Here is a 26356-nt window from a genome sequence, read left to right on the forward strand (position 1 = left end):
CGTCTAATTTTCTAGACTGATGGTGAAAGGGCATTCACTTTGAATTTTAAGGCAGCGAAGCCATCTTGTGGTTGATGTCGGTACTGCTAGAGCTTTGAGTGGGTCCCTCCCATTTGTAAAATTAGGTCTTTAATCACAGTTTGACCTTTAAAAAGGCATATACAACCTGTCATTTTTAAGACTTAGAAGGAAAAAATAAATACAGACCTGAAAGTCCTTCCTTTTTAGGGTTCCACAGTAATGCATAAGGTCATCATGTAGCTGGACTGGTAATGTATTTTATAATAACCTCTACTTTATAATTCTATACTTTGGTTCAGAGGCTTAAGCTATGAAAATCACTACTGCAAAATATTATGCTTAAAAAAAAGAATATGAAAAATACTAAACAGCTTTGTAGAAATAATAGTTCTACTTCTTTTTTTGTAATGACTTTGTTCCATGATTTTTAGCTTATAAGCCACCAGGTTCAAAAAACTTATAATATCTAAGAAATGCAAAGTCTGCCCTAAAACACTCAGAAAAAAAGTTACAAAGGTGGCTTCCCCACCACACCTCCCTCCACTCTCACCATCTAAACCTCAAAGATAAACTGCCTATGGGAAGACATGGCTTAGGCTTGGAAGCCTGGAGACAGCAGTCATCTTCCCCCTCAGCATTTTTTTTTTTCTTTCTTTTTTAAGTATGCTGGGAGTGGGCGTTAAACTCATGACCCTGAGACCAAGCTGAGAGCAAGAGTCAAACACTCAACTGACACCCAGGCACACCATTTCCCTTCGGCATTCTAAAAATTTGTTTGAAACCTTTTCATTAAGGTCATGGGCAACCTTAGGGAGAAAATATAGGAACTGAAAAACAATGTTAAGAGAATGGAAGGAAAGAGAAAGAACCTGAACAAAACTATTATATTAATTAATGATAAAGTTACTTGCACTTTTTGCCATTCTACTTTCTTCCAAATTAACAGTGATAACTAAAAACAATTATTAAGACTTCAGTCTCACACCCCAGATGACAATGCCTTTCTGAAGGCCCCAGATTTGTCTTAGAACAAAAAAGATGTAAATCCAATGTATCCAGGATTAACTGTCTTCTCTGATCACAGTTCAATCAGCTCTCCATTTTCCCTTTCCACTCTCAAATTCCTAAATGCTAAAAATGGTATTATCCAAGACTTAGTAAATATAATAACAATATACACCATGTGAGCATTTACTTTTGGCCTCTTTAGGGAGAAGTCTGAAGATTCCTCTCTACAATCCTTTAATCTACCTCCAAAGAGGATTACTGCTTCGATGTTAGTCTCTTTTCCTGAAAAGAACAGTTGTACTCATCAGACTTCTCCAAGATTGCTGCCTAATCTGGGATTCTGTAGTCTAGAAACTTGCTAGGTACGCTTCCCAGACCACCAGAATCAACATCCCATGGAAACTTGTCCAAAATACAGATTCTCAGGCTCTATCCTAACTCAATGGAATCAGAAACCAGGGGAATCCGGGGGTAGAGGGGAGGGGCTGGTCATCTGTGTTTTATCCAAGTTTCATGGTCATTCTGGTATATGATGAAGTCTGAAAACTTCACAACCAAAACCACTGAACCAACTGAAAACCACAACAAAAAAAGAGATGTATGGAAACTGGAGAGAACTCTGAGAACAATGAAGTTGAATGGAAAATTCAAGACAGAATAAACAAAGGAATCAAGATAAGTAGCTTTAGCAAAAGAAACTTGTGGCAAAGACATTTACAAGTCCTCAAATATATGAAGAATTATTCTCAAGAGAAAGTAAGCAGATGTTCTCCATTCCCCCTGAGGGAAGATCAAGAAGACATTACGAACTTTAAGTTGTAGCATAAGAAATTTAGATTAAAATAAAATTAAAGTTTGCTGACACAGAGTGTTGTTAAATATTAAAATGAATTACTGAGGAGTTTATAGAACCTCTTCTCTGAGTATCTGTCTAAAAAATGAGAGTAGATTAGAATTCTCATATGGCTCTTTCCAGCAAAATGATTACCATCATTTATATAAACAGATTAATACTTAGAAAATGTGTGAAACTTTTTTACACTATATACCTTTCACAATTATCTAATACCTAAGTGTTAGATATTTTTAAATTATTATTTAAATTATTTAAAATTTAAAATATTTAAAATAAAATATTAATATTTTATAAATTATAAATTTATATTTATATTTTATAAGTTTATAAAATATAAAAATATTTTAATATAAAATATTTAAAATTTAAAAATATTTAAATTATTATTTATAAATTCTTTACCATAAGAATATTTATCCAAACACAAAACATACACACTGAAAGTATTTATTTATAGATAATGACGTTCTTTAATAGTTCAAAAAGTGACCAATAGCACATAAGATTCTTGGCTGACACAATTCACATGTATTTTCAAATAAAAGAAGAAATATAGGTAAAAAAGAAGTAAAAGACTAAGTAGTTGGTATCTAAAAACTGTATCCCTGGATTTTAAAAAGATCACTGCACAATTCACAATATGAATATATATATATATATGAAATTATTGAATCTATATGACATATAAAATACATACATTATGTATATTATGTACTAATAAATATATGTGGTACAAAATGGAAGCAATAACCAAACGCACAGCTTTGATGAACTGCTCTTAATATCCTCTCACAATCTTACAATTTTATAAAATAAGTTCATTAAATAAACATGGAAATAGGTAACTAAAATTAAAAGGTACAAAAAGGTCCTTGTCCTGTATTCTAGCAATATTTGCTAAGTCTCACATTAATGAGTTTATAATTCCTAAAACTGACAGGTTTTTTAAAAAATGTTTTAAAGTCACCAAAAGTTTAAAACTTCAAGTCAATAATTTTCCATTTGTACAGAAAGTCACTAGGATATCTCTGTGACCTAGTTAATTCTAAAATATTTTGCAGTTGCACTCTTTACTGACAAAATATAATTCCAATAATTTAGTAAATGTTCATATTTATTGCAGTTAGCATAATTTAGGAAGTTAATGTTTTTCTTTACCTTTTCTACCTTTCCACCATTGATGTCACTGGGGAGGAATTTCTTGCCAATTGTTCTTAAGTCTGTCTAAAATAAAAATATTATCATTAAAATATAATTATAGAGAAAAGTAAATCTAAATCTAATCTTACTCATAAACAAAAGATGAAATTTATTAACACCTGTAGAATAAAATTTAAATCAGTATCTTTTAGCTGATTATGAGATCTATACATACAATCGATCTTTTCAAGTAACATAGTACCATACATATGTTATTGAAAGTACATCGGTAAGTTGAACAGTAATGTTTAAGGCCTTAGTTCTGGTTATATTCCTTTCAACAACTTACTAAATAGTCTCTATTAAAACCTAATACTTGATTTTATATTACTGTAGTCTTACTAAAAAAAATAATGTCCCAACCCCAAGCCAACTGCCTACTTTAAGTATATAAACAGAATATATTTTTGATAACTGGATCCTACATAACACTCATATGAAGAGTCATGAAAACATTATTCTTTTGGCTGTGATACCTATTACAAAGCTACATAACATACAAATATCCCAGGGAACAACACCACTGCAAAAGCAAGAATAGAAGACTTTACTATAGTAAAAATCCATATTATTTGCTTAAACAAATTACAGAAGTCGAAGTTAGTGAACAAATGACTAAGTATATGAAAGTGCAAACCAGAGCAAAACAAAAATGAAAACATAAGAACTAACAAACAAAATTACAGCATTTCTGATATAAAAACAAAACTTCAACTATATAATTTACAAAAAAGCAAAACTTTTAAGGATATTGTCCTCTTTAGGAAGTAAAAACTGAAGGAACAATAAGAAACTTGCTCAGAGGAAAATCAATACTCATGAAGAAGGCCTAATTATTTAAGCTAAGAAATTATCTTGATGACAGAGTGTGAGGTTAGACTGATAACTGAATTTATATTGTTCTGTTCTTCTTTAAAATATAACAAGAGCTCTTCATCTTCTTCAGAGCAGAATAAAAGAAAATAGACTTAGAGTGCATTTAATCACAAAAACTGTAAGGCAGAAATTCATGTTAGACTTAGGGGGAAAACACTAGATGATTAAAATTACTGTGACATAAAATGAAGACATGGAGAGAAGTCGGATAGTCTTCTTTCATCACCTACAAAAACAGAATGTCCTCTTATTTTAAATATCAGTATGTGGTCAGCTTAAGAAATGAGCATATAAATTACACAATCCCCACAGATCTTTCCAGTCTTTTACTACCATAATTCATATTTTAATTCTCAATGTAAAGCAAGGGTCACTCCTAAGCTAAAACTCACCAAGTGGAGCTGCCAGACAAACTAAGCCCCAAATCCAAAACACTTGTGTAACAATATGTTAGCTTTATCATCTTTGCAGCCTCTATCCAGTAACAGAGTGAAAGAATTATAAGCATACCTTTTCACTTTGAAAATACTGAGCAGCAATGGGAAAAAAATATTTTCTTATACTAACCTTCCATATATTAGGATTGTTTTATTCCTAATGTTAATTATACATGAAGTACTTGGTACAACGAATTGCAAAGAGTAAACACTTAATGAATGTTAACTATCATGTTTATTTGTTAATATAAGATATGTACATTTTGTTATCTGAACATGAATAATCATTAAGTTAGTAACACAACTAACAGTTCATAATAATACAGGCATCATTTTGAAGTCACTCAAAGGCTCAAATATTTAAATATGTATGCAAAACAGAACACTTACAAATTTTATGATATACCATGGTTTCTCATTTCTGGTTTTTAGCAATAATTATGAAATTTAATTTAAACCAAAATGAGGCACCAATATAAAGTTGAAATAAACACTAGGTTAAAATCCTAAACTCTGAATCATTACAAACTGTAATTAACTAATAGGACCATGGACACTGCCACAAATTCTCTAAATCCAGCTAATTTATTCCTCTATAAAATGGAAAAAATATCACCAAGTTTATCCATAAAGTTGTTATCAGGCTAAAGGGAGACATTATATTCAAAGTTTATATAACTTTTAAAGTGCTAAACACATATATAATGAATATTATTTCATTATTCTTTAAGCAAGATGAAAATGACCTACCAAATCTTTAAACATCCTAAAATCAAAATCAATGTATAAGTACTCCAAAGGCAATTTCATGCTTCAGATGCCATTATATGAGGATCACTAGTAAAACTGTGTCCAAAAATGCATTTATATTGGACATAAAAAAATTACGCAGGAGAAATATTTAATCTATAACAACATATGCACTTGTACACACATACAAAAGATTCCTGACTATTTACTCAAGTAAGTTCAATGGAATATCTATTTGGCAAGTCATTTCATATTACGCAGAATCTTAAAAGAAATTTTTGAAAATCTGTTTTTAAATTTTTACTAATACATAGTATTCAGTAATTTAAGACTGAGCTATCACTTAATTTACTTGTGAATAATTCAGGTATTTAAGCCCAAAACTACATGCTGGATTTTAACGTCATTTCGTAGTATTTTTACTCCCCATTCTACAGAGCAAAAAATTAAGAACCCTCCTTTCAACATAAAAATCTATACAGAAATGAGTTATACAGCAGCTCTGAGGCTGCTCTTTTTAGAAGGGCTTACTTTTACAAGGTTGGCTCTAGGCTGGCATGTGGGAACTTGCACTTGAACATTTCCTAACTGAAAATGTGGTTCACTGCCTAGACTATTTATACGAACAATGTGATTTACGGTGAACACCTGCTTTTTGAGGGGGAGGAGTCTTACAACTGTTCATTTAGGCAGAGAGTGTCTCTATAAGCAGACCAATAAATGCACTGGGTGCTAGTCCCTAGTGGACCTCCCTGGGCAGAAACACTGTACAGTTACCCTTGCTTTTCAAAAGTTCACTTTATGCCACTTTGCTTTTACAAAAGACCTACACGAGTTTTTGCTAAATGAAAGAAATTCAAAGATTTTCATTTTATAGGCAAAGGTGAAAAGCAAAAAAAGTGTTCAGTGGCTGTTATTATGCTGAGCATTTATAGAAACAGAATGCACCCCAAACAGCAAGAGGGGCACTACCAAGCTTCTTCCCCAGGAACTATACTCAGCATCTCAGCATCAAACTGCAAGAGTTTTGAACTGTGTTCTGGGCATCTGTGCTTTCTCTTGATTTATTTTTGTGTATCCTTTAGCAAGATATGCCCTAAGGTAACAGAAAAACCTGAGAGGTTACTTTTTGGGTCTGGGAATGCTCTAAAATCTTTCCATATAAATTAATGGTAATTACTTCATTCTACACCATTTTGGCTTACAAAAAGTTTTGCCCGAATGTCCTATTTAATTTTTTTAATTTTACTTTTTTTTTTTTTGAGAGAGAGAGAAGCACACACATGAGCTGGAGGGGTCGGGGTGGAGGGATAGAAGATGGAGAAAGAGACTCTTAGGCAGGTTCCACACCCAGCGTGGAACTCAAAGAGTCAGATGTTCAACTGACTAAGCCACCCACATGCCCCAGGAATGTTCTACTTTTGAGTAGCGTGGAAAACCTATACATATATTATTTCATTTTCATTGCTAGATAAAGGAACAAGCTCAGTGTGTCCCGAATGGGAGGAGGGGGACATAAGAAAGCTTATGAATGGATTATTCTCCCAAAATGTAATAAGTTATATATAATAAGAATCAATAATACAACTCTTTTTTAACTAGTGACTAATAGCCCCTAATCTTTCAAAAGCTGAAAAAACTTCAACAGAAATACTATAAATGCCTGTCTTTATTTAAAGGTCATAAGCTTGAAAGGTAAATTGTCTGGTGTAGACTTCATCATAATTAAAGGTAATTCTTTTTCCTATTGTATGGCATGAAATCTTGGATTGGCATATTCAACCATATATTTCAGAGAAAATTATGCAGACAAATTAATTCATAAAATAATGGTCATCATGTACTTTTTATATACATAGGACAAATACTTCATCTTGATTTACTTTATTTATAGTTTCACATCCGATTATAGGAGATCATTGCTATTTACCTAAGCTCGTAAATAAGAAAAAGAAGAGCAAAAAAAAAAAAAAGGAAAGGAAGAGAAGACTGTCAAAAATACTTCATCATCTTTAGAATTTTTCTTTAATTAATAGAGTTCTTTCAATATTTTTTAAAAGTAGAACTCACTTATTAGGGTACAAGTAAAAAAAAGTTAAAGTGTATACGGAATATTTTCATTTGTAATCATAGACAACATGCATAATTTCTAAAGTTTACTTTTTTAAAAGATTTTTATTTTATTTACTTGATGGACAGAGATCACAAGTAGGCAGAGATGCAGGCAGAGACAGAGTGGGAAGTAGACTCCCTGCTGAGCAGAGAGCCCAGGATGCAGGGCTCAATCCCAGAACCCTGAGATCATAACCCAAACTGAAGGCAGAGGCTTAATCCACTGAGCCACCCAGGTGCCCCTCTAAATCTCACTTTAAAATTTTTTATTCTTTTATTAAAAACCTACATTCTTAGCTCAGAAACAAAAAATGACCTTATTAGTTTTATTGAATAAAATTCAAAGAAGCTGAAAAAAATGACAGAATTCAAAACATAAATTTTATCTGTGTAAGTCCATTTAATTGATATAAATTAACATAAAAAGTTATAAACAGTTATATATTTTTTCATATTTTATTTATTTTTTTTAAGATTTTATTTATTTATTTGACAGAGAGAAATCACAAGTAGACGGAGAGGCAGGCAGAGAGAGAGAGAGGGAAGCAGGCTCCCTGCTGAGCAGAGAGCCCGATACTGGACTCGATCCCAGGACCCTGAGATCATGACCTGAGCTGAAGGCAGTGGCTTAACCCACTGAGCCACCCAGGCGCCCTATTTATTCATATTTTAAATGTTTTCAGTTGCTGACATTTCTGCTTCACATTATACCTGTGTTGCAGTGATATGGTGGATCTGTCATTTTCTTATGAATAAGATAGTAAGTAATTCTCTTATGAATTTTGTTGACTATTTATCACAATGTATAAATTTAATTTAATAGATTAAATTATACATTTAATAGACTGTTATTATAAAGATAATTTGAAAATGCTCCCAATGGCATAACTGGAAAGATGAAAAAAAGAATATTCATTTACTTACACCTAAATTTCAAACAATTTTTATAACTCTTCAAAAAAATCCAAAGGCCAATCCCAATTATGGAAAAGATACAGCTATAGAAATAGGTAGAAGGAGGAGATTGAAAAGAAATATATATACAACATAACTGTAATTACGGATAGCCTTAATTTTCTTATTTTACTTTTGTTTTCTGAACTGTTCTACAATATACATTACTTTTATCCACAGGATAAGTTATTTTGGAACAAAAAATACAACTGTCAAAAAGCTATAACCTACCTGGAGTTCCTATGTTAATAAAATAATTTATTTTAATAAATATAAATAGTAGTTTCTGCTATTATATATCTACTGTAAATGTTATGAAAGTCTCTGATCACTGGAGGGAAATGGGAATCTTAACTGCATTTCTTTCCTTTCTTATCGGATTCTATATAACAGTTGTTATAAGAAACATAAATTTCTAAAAATTGGGTTGATATGAGATTACTGAATTCAACAAACATCACTGCAACTTAAAATACACAGTAAAACCAAAAGATGTCCTCCATATACTTTTCTTAAAATCCAGATTATTCTGTAAGACATTTTTCATGAAAGCTTCTAGATTTAAAATGTTTACAAGTTAATAAATAAAACCTACATTGAGAGCAATCAGGATGATGTCATTTATATTGACTTTGTCAGGAGAACTTGTGCAAGCTTCAATGCCTTCATCTGAAAGATACCTGTTAAAATAAAATAAATGACTTAATATTTCCTAAAATCAAAATTAACCAAATTATATTCTTAAATCAACATGCAATTTTGTTCCATACTATAAAGATCTTTACCATAAATATTAAGGAAGGAGCTCTGGATATTCCATTTATTTACCATCTCTGATAGAACAAATGGGTAACACATATTTCCCCTCTTTCGTATCCTTAAAGGGATGCTGTATCAATAAAATTATCTATACGCTTTCTGAGAAAAGCCATTTAAATATCAAAATACTTCTTAATGAATGTATGAGCTACTCCTATTATGCAAATATAGTTATCTGTCTTAAATATGTGTTAATACAGAAGTTCTTAGAGACTAGAGATGTGCTATAAAAATAGAACTAAAAATAACAGATTTAAACTTAATCCATGACAATTTCCTCTGTCTGCTACTTTCTTAAATTATCTTCTCAGGTTCCCTTTCCTGGACATTACATTCCTGAGAAAGATTTAGTAAATATTATTGACTTGAAGTGGCACAAAGATAGGAAACTTTTTAGCTTATACCTTTTACTTTTCCTGTTCTCTTTTCAGTTTTTTTACTCATTGTCTTATTGCGTTTTGATCTTTTATTCAGTCTAAACCAGTATCACATCTGTTACAGACAATAATTAACTCAAGAGTAAAAAGATTATTGATTCCAGAGAGAGAATCATTTCTACCCATTCATTCATGCTTAATGCAGGCATTTTAAAATTCTTTGATAAATTCTAGAATTTAGGTATTATCTCCCCCAAAATCCACCTGTACAAATGCCCATTAACATCTCACATCTTTTACTTTAAGATTTTATTTTTAAGTAATCTCTATACTCAACATGGGGCTCAAGAGTCGCACACTCTACCAACCAAGTCAGCCAGGCACCACCCATCTCACGTCTTTTATAATCAGTATCAACCACTTTAACAAAAGGGCTGGTGCCAACATTGCCACTGCAGACATTCTCCCACTGAAAAGATACAGGAGTGTTAATCTGACAGCAAGCTCTTTCTTGAGAGCCAGCAATTCAACCACCAATACCCAACATTGGAGTGATTCTAAGACACATATCAATGTAAACTCTACCTGGAGACAATGACCAACAAGTCTTTAAGGAACACAGACTGAATAATTTTACAAAAATGAAGGAGCAAGTGAAAAGAAATGTAAATTGAAGAATGCAAAAGAACAAGAGATTAAAGTTGATAAGCCTAGAACAAGACCAAGGAGATAAAAGTATAAATATCAAAACAAGAATGTATTAAAACAATTATATAGTACTGCGTTTAAGACCATGGCAGTACTAAACTACAATGATGAAAGAAGGCAAGTAGTTAACCAGGTTACAGAGGAAAAACAGAAGTGTTAAGTATGTACATAAATCAGTAAGAATGAATGCAGAGGAGAAAGTAATATCATAGTACACAAGTGATCAGGGAATACAAATGTCTATAGTCAGCATAGATGGTTGAAACACTGCTTTAATTCAAAATGGCTGTTAATTTCCTTACTATGTTGGTAAATTTTCATTGGGCCTACCCACTGACTGTATGTCATTAATCATCTTACAAATTCAGTTTTAGAAACATTAAGTCCTTATTTCTGTGAAAAGTAGTATGTGAGTCAGTAATAAGATTAGTAAAATGATGTAAATTAAACACCTGCCTTCAAGGAGTTCACTGCCTCATAAGCAGCACAACACAATAAATATATAAACATGCAAGGCCAAAATATTATAAATGAAACATTACAGGGGCTCAAAGCAGCTAGGGGATGGGAAAGAATGCACAAAAGGGAATAATATAAGCAACAACATAAAAGTAAGAAGAGTAAAATAGATTCTAGTGATAATAACCTATAATATTCTGGTTGGAAAATGGGAAAGAAATGAGAGATGAGTATAGATTGAGATGGATTATAGAAAGCAACAGTATACAATGAGATATGGTGATTGATCAGATATGCTGATTGAGTAATTACAAAAACACAACTTTCAAAATTCCTACACAATGTGGAAATAATATGCAATGACTAATAAAATACTTTGTTTTTCTAGAAAGGTATACCTTTAGAATTTAAAAGGTCATAGGAAGTGAGATGATCTGGAATAAATCTTTAAAATAATCAAAACTTGGGGCACCTGGGTGGCTCAGTGGTTAAAGCCTCTGCCTTCGGCTTAGGTCATGATCCCAGGGTCCTGGGATAGAGTCCCACATCAGGCTCTCTGCTCAGCAGGAAGCCTGCTTGCCTTCTCCTCTCTCTCTGCCTGCCTCTCTGCCTACTTGTGATCTCTGTCAAATAAATAAATAAAATCTTAAAAAAATAAAATAAAATAATCAAAATTTACCTCTTCAGTTCTACAGATAAGGAAAAGAAGGCCCAAAGATGTTAACGGAACTTCCCCAAAATAGAAAATTAAGTGATACAGAGTTAAAACAAGAATGCCCACTGACTCCCAGTTCACCAGTCTTTTCATTACAACATACAATTCTTATTTACCAACTACAACTGCTAAAGTAAGAAAAAAGATCTTTTCACAAATGTAAGCCAGTATCTGTACAAATCAATTCCCTGGTCCACTAGACAATTTTACCAAACACACAAAAAGGGACAACTAGGCAAACTCAATCAGTGAACTCCACAATATATCAAAGAAGAATATATCTAGGGGCATCTGCATGGCACAGGTCTTGATCTCATGATCATTAGATCGAGCCCACATCTGGCTCCATGCTCAGCACTAAGTCTGCTTAAAATATTCTCTCCCTCTTCCTCTGCCCCTTGCCCCCGAGTGCTCTCTTTCTCCCTCAAATAAATAAATCAATCTTAAAAAAAAAAAAGTCTAGTTTCATAGTAAAAGATCAGAGAATACTAATAATTAGAGATTAAAAAATTATAAAAACATAAAAATACTATCCCTACATAATATAAAAAGGAAAACTCTAAAATTGTAAGGATAGAAGCCATAAAGAAGGAGAAATTTGACTTTATACATGTGTAAGTCAACTATCATGTGATTTCTTTCAAATAATGCCTATTAAATGCCTCCTGAATATAACAAATTTTAAAATGTGGCTCAGTCTCAATTTCCACATCTTACAAGTCTCTCTTACTCGCCCTTCATATTTTGAAAAATCAAAGAATTTGAGCCTTACAGCTATACTCCTATCAAGGAACAGTAGACTTAGTCATAGCTCTCCCCAGTAACATCTTGGTGATCCTTCTGTAGATACTGTACCATTTCCACTGAAGGGCTGAGTCTAAATTAACCATAACTTGAGACTTACAAATTCATCTTGTTTTTATAAACATTTAAAACTCCAACACTATCAATGAATAAAACAAATAAAAACTAATACTAATAAAAGTCAAATTCCCAAATTGGCTTCAACTTGCATGACAGTAATGCAATAACTGAAAGAACAAAACACAAAATTCAGTAGTCTTAATGTAAGAAATTCGGAGAAAGACAAGAATTGAAAAATTAGAGCAAGTGTGCCAGATCCAATCCCTGTACACATCTGCACGACGGACCCGGAGGGAAGAGAATTATAAGCAGTTCCCATGTACCATCTCAGAGCACATAAAACCCAAGGGCGTACAGACCTTAAAGAAGAAACAAACCCCAGAGAGCTCTTGTTTACTAAAACAGCAAAAGCACATATTTTTCCATTCTAGTGGAGATTTTGGAACAGTGATGTTATAAAATCATTCATTACTATTCTGTACTAAAAATACATTGAAATACATTTTATTGACATGCAAGGCACTAAGGGCTAAATTTCTTCATGATACAGAACAGACTAACATTTCTCACTAATTTTAAGTTCAAAGAATGTCATTTTAAGTCACAGTTTAATAAGTGCTCAAATTAAAAAGAGATTTTAGAAACTTCTTCCTTTTTTTCATAAATAGAAGGTATATAAATTCCATCTTACTCAGAGTCACTTAATTTGTAATCCTGAGCAACACTTTTCACTTTAGAAGTGAAAGCTTCAAAATTATTATCCACCAATTTGGGGGAGAAGGATTTCCTATTACAAATAACAAATATATATTCAATGAGAAGGGTCACACACAGCCTAAGCACTACTACCAGAACCATCTTCATTTCATGTTCAAAAGTCACCTGGCATAAAACAAACAAACAAACAAACAAAAACCAACCATGCCCAAACTACAATTCAAGAATCTCAACTGATAGAAAACTGTGATAAAACAAATATAATTATTTTAATCTCATTTATTTGATTGAGATAGTGGATCACCATTAACACCTCATTACCAATAAGGGAAAAAGACAGCCAATTTCCCTTTCATTCATTCCTCTGAAGCAGGTAAAATCCTTGAGCCTAACTTATTCCCTGGCTATGATGGGCACAGAATGTGGAGGACAAGGACAACTGAAGGCTACGTGCCTCATCTACAGAGAACAGCCTTAACTTGCCTCTAGTTGACTCTCCATAGGAGGACAGGTAAAGCAGTTAGTATTAGAGCTTCTCATTTTTAGCTTTTAGTTTTTTGTAAAGCAATATATATGCCAAACAAAACAGAGTTCAGCCTGCATGTGGAACATACACTGTTACTTTGTACTTACTAATCAGAGTAGTTTATTAAAATTATCTGCTTATTTGTTCCTGTATATTTTGTCTATCTTTCTCATGCAAGTTTATACCAAAGTGTCTCTCAAATGACGTAATATTCATGGCTGACTTGGATCACTTTGTATGACTTTTGGAAAGCAAACATTAGTTTTCTTCCCCTCCATCCACCTCATCCATTCAAGCAGTTTGAACTAAGACCTGAATTCCTAAAGTAATGAAAGACAGTATCTATTACTGCACATACAAATTAAGTTGATGATACAAGAAAAATTTTTTAAAATGCCAATGAGAAAACTAAGAATGAAAACATTCTTCCCAAATGGACAGAACAAAATAAAAAAATAATGGACATATCTGGACAAAAACTTACACAGTAGCCTTAACTATCTCTAAATAAAACCCAAATCAAATGGCCTTGTATGGTTTTAGTGGTATTTGATCTATATATGATTATTTGCTACCACATTGAGATTATTGGACCAAATATGTAATCTAAATATCAAAATGGGAATTTTAACAAATGAATTCTTGTTTAAACACAAAGAAAATAAAGATAATTAACTTCCAATTACATAAGCTCATATGAGGAAAGAAGAGGATAAAATATGCAATAATTTTTTAAAAAATCAGTTAAATTCAAAGGTATCTTTGGTCCCGTCAAATATTGAAGTTGACAACCTACTGCAAATTCTCAAAACATTAGAAAATATATATATATATATATATATTTTTTAAGTAAACTCTACTCCCAACATGGGGTTTGAATTCACAACCCCAAGATCAAAAGTTGCATGCTCTACCAATTAAGGCAGCCAGGTGCCCCCTCAACACATTAAAAAACATTTTACAAAATTGCCTGAATAAAGAACTCTCTATTCTCTCTGCCTATCCTGTTTCCATTCCCATTGTGTAAGTGGACTGTAACATTCTTGCCAAAAATTCAGTTCTTGCTATTATTCTTATACCCCAGAGACAATGAAATAATAACTTGCTAATTTCCTCCTCTAAGGCAGGAGAAAATGACTTATAAATACCTATTTGTGAATATAATTTGGGAAAATATAATTCAGGCATACCTTGTTTTACTGTACTTTGCTGTACTGTGCTTTGCAGATATTGTACTTTTTACAAATCGAAGGTTTGTGGCAACCCTGTGTTGAGTAAGTCTATTGGTATCATTTTTTCCAATAGCATTTGTGCACTTCATATCTGTTGTTACACTCACATTCTCACATTAAACTTTTTTAAAATAATATTTTATTTATTTATTTGAGAGACAGAGTGAGTGAGCAAAAGAGAGAGAGAGAGAGCACAAGCTGGAGGAGGGGCAGAGGGAGAGGAAGAAGCAGACTCCCTGCTGAGCAGTGAGCCTGACACGGGTCTGGATCCCAGGATGCCAGGATCATGATCTGAACCGAAGGCAACTGCTTAACTGACTGAGCCACCCAGATGTTCCAATATTACAAACGTTTTCATCATTATCATATTTGTGATGGTGATCTGTGATGATGATCTTTGATGTTACTATTATAACTGCTTTGGGGTGCCATGAACCACACCCATATAAGAAGGTGAACTTAATTGATAAATGTGTATTTTCTGATGGCTCCACCAACCATTGCTCTCTCGTCTCTCTCCCTTCTCCTTGGGCCTTCCTATTCTCTGAGATACACTACTGAAATTAAGCCTATTAATAACCTTATATTGGCCTCTGAGTGTTCAAGCGAAAGGAAGAGCCACCTATCTCTCACTTTAAATCAAAAGCTAAACATGGTTAAACTTAGTGGGGAAGGCATGTAGAAAGCTGAAACAGGCTGAAAGCTAGGTCACTGCACCAGTTAGCTGAGTTGTAAATTTAAAGAAACAGTTATTAAAGGAAATTAAAAGCAGTATTCCAATGAACACACAAATGATAAGAAAGTGACACAGCCTTATTGCTGATATGGAGAAAGTTTTAATGTTTGGATAGAAGATCAAATCAGTCACAACGTTCTCTTAAGCCAAAGCCTAATCCAGAGCAAGCCCCAAACTCTCTTCAGTTCTATGAAGACTGAGAGAGATGAAAAGCTGCAGAATTAGTTTGAACTAGCAATGAATGGTTGGTTCATGAGGTTTAAGGAAAAAAAGCTGTCTCTGTAACATTAAAGTGCAAGGGGAAGCAGCAAGTACTAACGGAGAAGATGCAACAAGTGATCCAGAAGATCTAGCTAAAATCATTAATGAAGGTGGCTACACCAAGCAATAGATTTTCAATATAGATGAAACACACTTCTACTCGAAGAAGATGCCATCTAGGACTTCCATAGCTAGAGAGGAGAAGTCCATGGCTGGCTTCAAAGGTTCAAGGAATAAATAGGCTGGCTCTCTTTTTAGGGGCCAATAATACAGCTGGTGATTTTAACATGTAGCCAATGCTCATTTACTGTTCTGAAAATCCTATGGCCCTTAAGAATTACAGTAAATCTACTATGCCTATGTTCTACAAATAAAACCACAAAATCTAGATGACAGCACATCCTTTTACAACATGGTTTACTGAATATTTTCAGCCCAGTGTTGAAACTTTCTGCTCAGTAAAAAAGATTCCTTTCAAATTACTACTAATTGACAACACACCTGGTCACCTAAGATCTTTGATGGAGATGTACAACAAGATTAATGTTGTTTTCATGCCTGCTAATACAACATCTATTCTCAATCCAGTCTGCAGTCAAGGAATAATTTAGACTTTCAAGTTTGTTATTTAAGAAATATATTTGAAAAAAAAAAAAAAGGAAAAAGGAATATACTTTGCAAAGCTATAGCTGCTATACATAGTGATTCCTCTGTTGGATTTTGGCAAAGTAAACTGAAGACCTTCTGGAAAGGATGCCCCATTCTAGATGCCATTAAGAACATTCCTGATTCATGGAACAGGTCAAAATACTAACATTCACAAGAGTATGGAAGAGGTTGATTCCAACCCTCTTGGATGACTTTGAGGGGTTCAAGACTTCAGTGCAAGAAGTAACTGCAGATGTGGTAGCAATAGCAAGAAAAGCAGAATTAGAAGTAGAGCCCGAAGATGGGACTGAATTGATGCAATCTCATGATAAAACTTGAACAGATGAAGGCTTGATTCTTATCAGTGAGCAAATAAAGTGGTTTCTTGAGATGGAATCTGTTCCTGGTAAAGACACTGTGAAGATGATTATAGTGAAGACAACTTTTTTTTTTTTTTTAAAGATTTTATTTATTTATTTGACAGAGAGAAATCACAAGTAGATGGAGAGGCAGGCAGAGAGAGAGAGAGAGGGAAGCAGGCTCCCCGCCGAGCAGAGAGCCCGATGCGGGACTCGATCCCAGGACCCCGAGATCATGACCTGAGCCGAAGGCAGCGGCTTAACCCACTGAGCCACCCAGGCGCCCAGTGAAGACAACTTTTATATGCACTGGGAACCCAAAAAATTAATTTTACTTGCTTTATTGCGATATTTGTTTTACTGTGGTGATATAAAACCAAACCCACAATATCTCTGAAGTATGCCAATATTTAACCATGTTGAATAACAAGATTAGTAAGATAACAAAGCTAATAAAAAATTTGCTTCAGAACACTTGGAACAGATGAAATTAATATATTCAAGATAGTTTATAGATACACTGGGGTAAAAATATTATTTTTAAAATTTTTTATTTATTATTTATTTGATAGAGAGAGAGAGATCATAAGTAGGCAGAAAGGTAGGCAGAGAGAGAAGGGGAAGCAGGCTCCCCGCTGAGCCGAGAGCCCAATGCGGGGCTTGATCCCAGGACCCTGAGACCATGACCTGAGCCGAAGGCAGAGGCTTAACCCACTGAGCCACCCAGGTGCCCCAAAAAAATCATTTTTGAAAACACAAATTGATGGGGCACCTGGGTGGCTCAGTGAGTAAAAGCCTCTGCCTTCGGCTCAGGTCATGATCCCAGGGTCCTGGGTTCGAGCCCCACATCTTCATCGGGCTCTCTGCTCAGCGGGGAGCCTGCTTCCTCCTCTCTCTCTGCCTGCCTCTCTGCCTACTTGTGATCTCTATCCGTCAAATAAATAAATAAAATCTTTTAAAAAAAGAAAAAAAAGACGTTACCAAAAAAAAAAAAATAGAAAACACAAATTGATATGCCACAGTAAGCCGAATGAATCCATGGGATTCTTTGTCCAAATCCCTTTTAAGCAAATAATTAGGAGGACCAAAACACAATAATTAGGAGGACCAAAACACTAAAGATAAATAAGAGGACAAACCATGATACACAAAAGATAAAAATCTAAAAAAAGGTCTTTTATTGCGTTTCCATTAATAACCAAGTCTCTATTCTATCATCTTCTTTCTTTCTTTAGGTAAAGTAGCCATCTACCTTATGCCAAAATAAATACTACTGAATTCTTGGAATCTCTATTGCAACAATTATAATAAGGACCTGAATCAACACTAGCTTAAAATTTAATTTTCTCTATGGTTTATGTATGAATGTATCAGATGAGTAAAGTTATATATTATTTAAAGTACTTCTAAGTACAATCACTTACTGTTGATCTTAATCAATACAGTAAACTATTTTTTTAAAAAGATTTTATTTATTTATTTGACAGAGAGAGAGATAGATCACAAGTAGGCAGAGAGGCAGGCAGAGGGGGAGGGGGAAGCAGGCTCCCCACTGAGCAAAGAGCCCCATGTGGGGCTCGATCCCAGGACCCTGGGATCATGACCTGCAGTAAACTATTTTTAACCAACTGAGCCACCCAGGCGTCCCTGCAGTAAACTATTTTTAATACAAAATTTATTTTATCCAGAAATACATTATTTTTATCAGTTTTCACTTTTTATGGTTTCTTTACACATACAAAGGTACACTATTTCCATTTGGTTAACCTATGACATTAAATTTCTTCCACATGTACAAACTTACTCACATCTCAGTAAATCTGTTTTAATTTCTTCTACATTAATTTTTCAAATTGTTACATTATCAAAATAGAAATACCAAAAGCAAAGATATCAAAGATACTTAATATTTTAAATGCAATTTTTTCATAAAATAAACTGGCACAAAAACTGAGGATGACTATGCAAAAATTTAAAAGAGAAAATTTACTTAGTGCTAGAGAAACATTTTTTTCCCTAAACAAACAACTTCTAGATATGTGAAGCATTATGAAAAGCCCTGATATACACCATGATCAATACCCTACCTCAAATATTTCAGTGGCCAGACAAAAATTTTTTGACCCAACATTAAACACTGAAAGGTGGAAATTAGAAAAAATTATAAGGAGAATCCTTTGAAAAGTTATATCTAATTTAAAACACTTCAAAGGGTGCCTGGGTGGTTCAGTGGGTTAAGCCTTTGCCTTCAGCTCAGGTCATGGTCTCAGGGTCCTGGGATGGAGCCTTGCATGAGTCTCTCTGCTCAGCGGAGAGCCTGCTTTCTCCTCTTTCTCTGCCTGCCTCTCTGCCTACTTGTGATCTGTGTCTGTCAAATAAATAAATAAAATCTTAAAGAAAAAAAAAAACACTTTAAATTCTGAAAAACTGAAAGCTACGTTTATTTTTGTTAGGCACTTCCCTTTAAAATACTAAAGATTTATTAGCAAAATCTGAAGGCTGTACTACTTGAAAACACCACTAGGTGACAACCTTGCTTCACAAAGTGAAATATCACACCACTACTGAAAGGTAAACCTCCAAAGATGTACTGAACTAGCTTTCAAATAAAGGATTTGACATTTACCGGCTGTTAAGGGGTAGGAGAGATATCAAAGAAAATAAAATACACTATTACAATTTTAAAATTTGTATTTTCTATAAAGATCACTCAGGGTTTAAAAACAAACTCATTTAGCAAGCATTTAAGAGACACCTCAAGAAAAAAAATTCAATATCAAAAGGTAATTTTCTCTTGTATTGTCTCCTACGTGCATCCTTTGAAAATAGAGACTTATAAAAAGTACACATAAATTATTAGAGAATAAGGCTTTTTTGCTGTGGAGTAGTCACAAAGAGTATTTTCAACATTATTTCAATAGTTGCTTTTCTCTGACATCAAAATAAATAAGCATGACAATTTTAAGATAATAACCGTAAGAGGATAGGTAACAATAAACTACAAGCTTCTATTTTTTATAACCCATTTCCAGATATTAAAATATTTTCCCTATACATAAACTAACCTATGATGATATTAATCCTGGAATGCTTATTCAGTATAAAAGTTTTTTACCATCTGAGCAAGTAAAACTTTGTAAATAATTCCTAGGAAATTCCATAACAGATATATTACAAAGAATAGTGGCAATGGGAACCTATCTACGTTATTATTCATTTTTGCTAATCAAGCCTTCACATAAATTTAAAAGTATAGGGGCACCTGGGTGGCTCAGTGGGTTAAAGCCTCTGCCTTCAGCTCAGGTCATGATCCCAGGGTCCTGGGATCGACCCTACATCAGGGCACTCTGCTCAGCGGGGAGCCTGCTTCCTCCTCTCTCTGACTGCCTTTCTGCCTACTTGTAATCTCTGTCTGTCAAATACATAAATAAAATCTTAAAAAAAAAAGTATACTTGTGAGCTCTCTCTGTCAAATAAATAAATAAAATCTTAAAAAAAAAAAAGTATAAAATGAAGCCTATATATTTTTACTTTCATTGGAGGTTATAATTTATATCCTTATCCTTATATAACTTATATCCTAATTCAACATTTTCATACTTTAATTCAGAAGCAGAGCTAACATTGTGTTCGAGTAACTCATATTTTAAAATGCAAGAGTATTTGATATTTCTGTCATCTTTTCCTCAGCACAAAGGTGACAGCTATAAAACTATATATCAGGTGGAAAGCCTCACTTCAGGCCCTACACCCTGTGCACTGACTATGGCAAGAGAGGATCAGTTCCTGCAGAGTCTATGCCAAGCGCATCCCCGGATTAATCACCGGAGATTGCATACTCAGGTTTGTAGAAGAAATGTTATTTAAAAATATAAGATATTATAGCAAAAATTAGAAGGCACTTTTATGAAAAGCTTGGAGAGATTATCGTGCGATCTGTTTAGTAAAGCAGAACTAGATGCTCATCTCAGTCTCACCCTTGAATACAGTGGAATTCTAGGCAATTTAAATTTCCGCACCTCTGTTTATTTTCCTAAGGAAAAAACGTTGAGGTCATCCTGAAAATATTGATATGCAGAGTTATGCTCAAGAATAAATGAGACAGAAATCAAAAACCTAGCATATGCTTGCTAATATAGATGCTAAATAAAATACTTGTTTTCTTCCTTCTTAAACACTATAATCTTAGTATCCTGGGAAATACTTTCAAAACATGATACTCAAAGACGTCTTTGGGTTATTAGAAAAAAGAAAATGAATAAGAATTGGCAAACAAAAACAGAATTGACAAACAACAAAGGGAATTTCCTCAATGGCTACAACTAACAGTCAGAGGTATGTGTGTGTGTTTCCGTATGGTTCTTTATAGGAAGCCTGAACTCCATATTTCTAACATATTTAGAAAGTTCACTGAGAACAGAGGGTAAGTGTCAGCAAGATGGAAGGAATTTCAATATTTAATTTGTGGATATCTTCCAGTTTTACATACAGATAAATATATACAATTTATAACAGTAAGAAATTAAGTTACTCCATGAGACTGCACAACTATTTCTGCCCAAAGCAGAATTTCCAATGTAAAATACACTGTCATCATTTTTGTCCAATCTGCCATTTACATCAAAATTTAAAACGCTGTCAAGAAATAGCTGGTTGAGTAATAATCTTAAAATTCTTTAGCACAGAATTACAGTTGTAATAACTAATTTTAAAATTAGACATTTTATAATTTACTTATAATTTATTTAAATGCCATTAATACATTTATTTAATGGCTTTTATTTAAAACTTTAAAAATGAAAATCTACTTCAATTATCATAAGCAATTATGGCAAATACCTACTCATTCGTAGTATATGTAATCATACATTTTACCATCTAATAGTATAACAATCCTCCATAAATTAAAACAAAATGAAAATGAAAGAGGCCTAAAATAAAAAGAGCAGTCACTTAAATATGCTATCAAATCAAGTAAATATTAAACAAATAAATGACTTATTTGCCAAAACAGTGGTGCATATATATATGCCTTCATATATATATATATAATTTATATTTATCTTAGCCCATAAGATATATATTAGTCAATAAATATAGATTCTAGCTTTCATTTCTTTAAAATAAAAACTGTAGAGAGGTATAACTAAAAGCTGGAAGTGGCCCCTCCCCAATTTTCCTTCTAAAAAATAAACAGTATTAACAATCCTAGACCTTGTATATCCTTGTAATATATATACACATAAACTGGAGTGGAATTTAGAAGAAAATATTTGTTTGCCTATAAAAATTAATCATTTTACATAAAAATTTTTGCAGTAATTTTTTTCATTTAAGAATATATCACAGCCAGGGGCACCTGGGTGGCTCAGTGGGTTAAAGCCTCTGCCTTCGGCTCAGGTCATGATCTCAGGGTCTTGAGATCGAGCCCCACATCTGGCTCTCTGCTCTGCAAGGAGCCTGCTTCCCCCTCTCTCTCTGCCTGCCTCTCTGCCTACTTGTGATCTCTGTCAAATTAATAAATAAAATTTTTAAAAAAGTATATCACAGCCAACTTTCATTTCAAGCACATAGATTACCCCATCTCATCCTTTTCAATAGATGCAAAGTATTCCTTTCTACATAGGGGCAATACCAAAATTTATTTAACTATTCAGGTTGTTTGTAATTTTTTATTAACAATACTTTCTTGAGTATATTTGTAGAGACACAATAGAGGACAAATATTAGTATTTTTATAAGAGGTATTTCTAAAAGTGGTACTGCTATGTGATATTATATGTGTTAGGACAGAGAAAAAGAACTTTAAACTTTGAAATTATGAAATATTTTGTGCTTCTGGAAATAACTAAATATTTTAATAAAAATGATTGTTTTTAAAAATTTCTAATTTTAAGAAATCTTACTTGATGAACAAATATCCCTAAAGAGTTTTACAATTAACAAAGCACTCTCGATGACTGAATAAGAATTTAGGTAAATGACACGATCTCTCCTTACCCTCTCTCTGAGTCTTGTGTGTTAAAGTTTACATACTTGACTCCTGGGATTCCCATACCTATTTGTGTGTGTGTGTGTGTGTGTGTGTGTGTGTGTGTGAACACCACTTAAAAAGACAGGAATCAATATATATTCTTTAAAGCGCCAGTTCTGGGTATGATGGAGTACATACATCATACATGATGGAGTACATCATACATTCTACTGGATGTATGATGATACCCTCTGCCCCCCACAGAAAATATCTAAAAAGGTAGAAAAAATACAAAAATCAACTCCAGCTACTGCAAAGTGAGCAGAAAATACTGATGGGGAATGCATGCTCATTTAGAGGTGGAAGACTGGGAGCTACAAGCTACTTATGGTCTCGGGTGCTTTAAAATCTAGGACAGAGTGCAGTCCAAATGGCAGACCAGGTATGTACAAGGACATACTGATAATCTTTATGCTCTGGGGAACAGAAAAAGGAAGTAAAGAAACCAGGACCACTGAAGAGTGGGGGGGAATCTGGTAAGGGAAAAATCCAAAGAGGGGTCTACAGACTCTGGCTACTCTCCTCTCTGATGACCTCAGAATGACCCACATGCAGAACACTCACAGAAATCCAGATAAAGACAAAAGATTTGAACAGAGAATGGAATTGCCAAACAAATTAAGACTCTATAGTTCATGCCTGTGAAAAAAAGGTGCCATCTACAACTTAGGAAACAATATCATTGGTGAAAAGCAGCAGGATCAAAATCTCCATCACTCAACAATTCATAACACCAAGAATACAATCCAAAATTACCCAACAAAGAACCGGAAAAAACCCCACATTCTCAAGAAAAAAGAAAATCAATCAGATTTGAACCAAGATGAACCAGATGCTAGAACTAGAAGACAAGAATATTAAAATAAATGTTGTTACTAGTCTCATTAAGAAAAGATGCCTTCAATACATTAAATCTCAGCAGACAGATGATGTTTCAGCTGAGAGAGAGAAAAAATTAAAAAATCTAGTGAAAGTTCTAGAATAGAAAACTAGTTCTGAAATAAAATGAAGTTAACAGCAGGATGAACATAGTGGAAAGAGTAAGTGAATTATAAGACAGATGTTACATTTCTATATTTTACTTAAAGTAGTACACTATTAACAGTAAATGCACTATGAAAGTTAAGGATATTACCTAACACAATCCTTAGCAAAATCACCATAAAAATAATGTAAAAGAGAAACAATAGCATAGGTCTACACAAAAATGTATACATGAATGTTCAAAGCATCATTATTTATAATTGCAATAATTATAAGTAACCCAAAAGTCCAACAACTATTCTTAAAATTGTAATATATTTATACCACAATAAAAAGAAGCAAAATACAAATACACACAATGGTGTGAGTGAATCTCAAAAACATTATCCCAAGTGAAAGAGGGCAACATACAAAAAACCACACACAATATGTGATTCCATTTAGATAAAATTTAAGAAAAAGCAAAACTATCTGATAGAAAGTAGATCAGAGTTTGCCTGGGGTGGGGATAAGGAAGGACATCAAATACAAAGGAGTTGGAAGGTAAGAAATCCCTTTACACAGGGGCGCCTGGGTGGCTGAGTGGGTTAAGCCTCTGCTTTCAGCTTAGGTCATGATCTCAGGGTCCTAGGATGAAGCCCCACATCGGGCTCTCTGCTCAGCAGGGAGCCTGCTTCCCCCCTCTCTCTCTGCTCTGCCTACTTGTGATCTCTGCCTGTCAAATAAATAAAATCTTAAAAAAAAAATCCATTTACACAACTAAATATGTTATCAAATCCATCAAACTGTACTTTTAAGATTGGCGAATTTAATTGTATGTAAACAATACCTTAGGAAACAGAAGACAGGAGAATTTCAGAGAAGTTTGCTAATTTACCAATGATACCTAGAAAGTGGCAACAATGGATAAAACAAAAGCCTTTGACTCCTTAGTCCAGAGCTGCCTTACAGCATTTTTTATTGAAAATGATGACGAATACATTCAAAATATAAAACTTAATCAAGGTATGAGCCTAAAATTAAATATAATTAGAAAGAAGCCAATTATCTATATGTTAAATCAAAAATGTAACCACACTAAAATAAAAAGCTAATCCAGTAAACATTAAATTAAACATTTAAATTAAACATTAAAAACTCTAAGCAAATCTTGAACTCTAGCAGTTTTCTTTTTCCGCAGTGGTATAGTTGTAGCACTCAAACTACTCTGAGCAAATAAGTAAATACACTGATGATGTTAGGAATCAGGGTTCTCACTGTTGGAGAAGGAAGATACAAATATAGATGGCAGAAGGCTAGAAATAAACATCTGGTGTTGGACTAGAAATAGTAGTTTCAGGATAAACTCATGATTTTATATTTATATATCAACTTATTCATTCTCATGTGTGCGGACTGTCTAGAAACAGCACTCCCTCATGTTAACAGTTATATTTTTCATTAATTTCATCATGAAAGAAGCCTTGATATGACTTTCAATTTTAAAAGGGCAATAACTCATTTTTAAAATAATATTTGGCATATAAAACTCAATTGTTACAGATTCTAAAATCTGAACATTTCTAAGCCATCATCATTTTACAATAAAAACATTTTCCCACTTTAAAGATGTGCATGTCAACAAAGATAATATTTAACTAAACAGTCACAAATAACTAAATATATGCATTTCTATAAAACATATGTTAATAACAATCTTAAAATGAATAAAAGTCAAAAAGTCAGACTGGCAAGAGGTCAGGTTATTCAGCGAAGTATTATTTTAAAAACACACCTATACAAAAACTGTATGTTTGTGTTTTTTTAAGGATTTTATTTATTTATATGAGAAATAGAGTGAGAGAGAGAGCATGAAAGGGGAGAGGGTCGGAGGGAGAAGCAGACTCCCTGCTGAGCAGGGAGCCTGTTGTAGGACTAGATCCCAGGACTCCAGGATCATGACCCAAGCTGAAGGCAGTTGCCCAACCAAATAAGCCACCCAGGTGCCCACAAAAACTGTATGTGGACAAAATGTATTTTGTGAATCTATCCTTTTAACTTCCATAATTTAATAATAATTTTATAATTTCAAAACTTTCATAATTTAGTAAATATGAAACCCATATTTTGACAGGAAATTAATCCTGTAGGTAATGTTAAATAAATATTCTGACCTTGTTATTTTATTTGTCAAAAAATCTGAAACTTCACTACCGGATATAGACACAACTATAGTTTCTAGTGTGTGTAACAGCACTCATATATCAATTAGTTTACAGGAATTAGGTTACAAGAATTTGGCCTTTTATAGGACCAAAAACATTAAGAAATAATTTTTTTAAGTTTCCTTAAAGCTAATTCAGCCTCATGAATGACTTTTTTCCTTCCTTCAGCAAAATTTTTATTTGGGATTTATTTGGCACTATAAATAATATAAAGTTTTGTTATTGTTGTTGTTATTGTTGTTTTTTCAAGTAATATAAAGTTAAAAGTTCAGACCCATCTTCAAGAAGTTGATGGTCCAGTGAACTGGCAGCCACGAAAGCAAAAAATTATAATGAACAGAAACAAAAAATTCTAATGTACCCTGTATGAATAAGATGAATTGGGCAGTTAAGTCTGCATGGAAAGATCAGGGTAAGTTCTGAGAAGGAAGCAGTATCATGAGCTGAGATTAGAAACAACACAACCGTCACTCACTTCCGTGAACGATAAACCTCGCAG

General features: G+C 33.3%; 1 protein-coding gene across 2 annotated transcripts in view; it reads right to left on the minus strand.

The window, feature by feature from the left end:
- The window catches only part of TDRD3 (tudor domain containing 3), a 165248-nt gene that overhangs the window by 97018 nt on the left and 41874 nt on the right, over positions 1-26356 (minus strand). For both annotated transcript variants that reach the window (XM_032314337.1, XM_032314336.1), the window contains exons 2-3: positions 8810-8894; positions 3044-3109 (exon numbers count right to left, since the gene is read on the minus strand). In XM_032314337.1, the coding sequence (XP_032170228.1) occupies positions 3044-3109; positions 8810-8894 (151 nt within the window). The remainder of the gene's footprint in view (positions 1-3043; positions 3110-8809; positions 8895-26356) is intronic.

This window comes from Mustela erminea, chromosome 15 (assembly GCF_009829155.1).
Source record: "Mustela erminea isolate mMusErm1 chromosome 15, mMusErm1.Pri, whole genome shotgun sequence".
NCBI classification, from domain to species: Eukaryota; Metazoa; Chordata; class Mammalia; order Carnivora; family Mustelidae; genus Mustela; species Mustela erminea.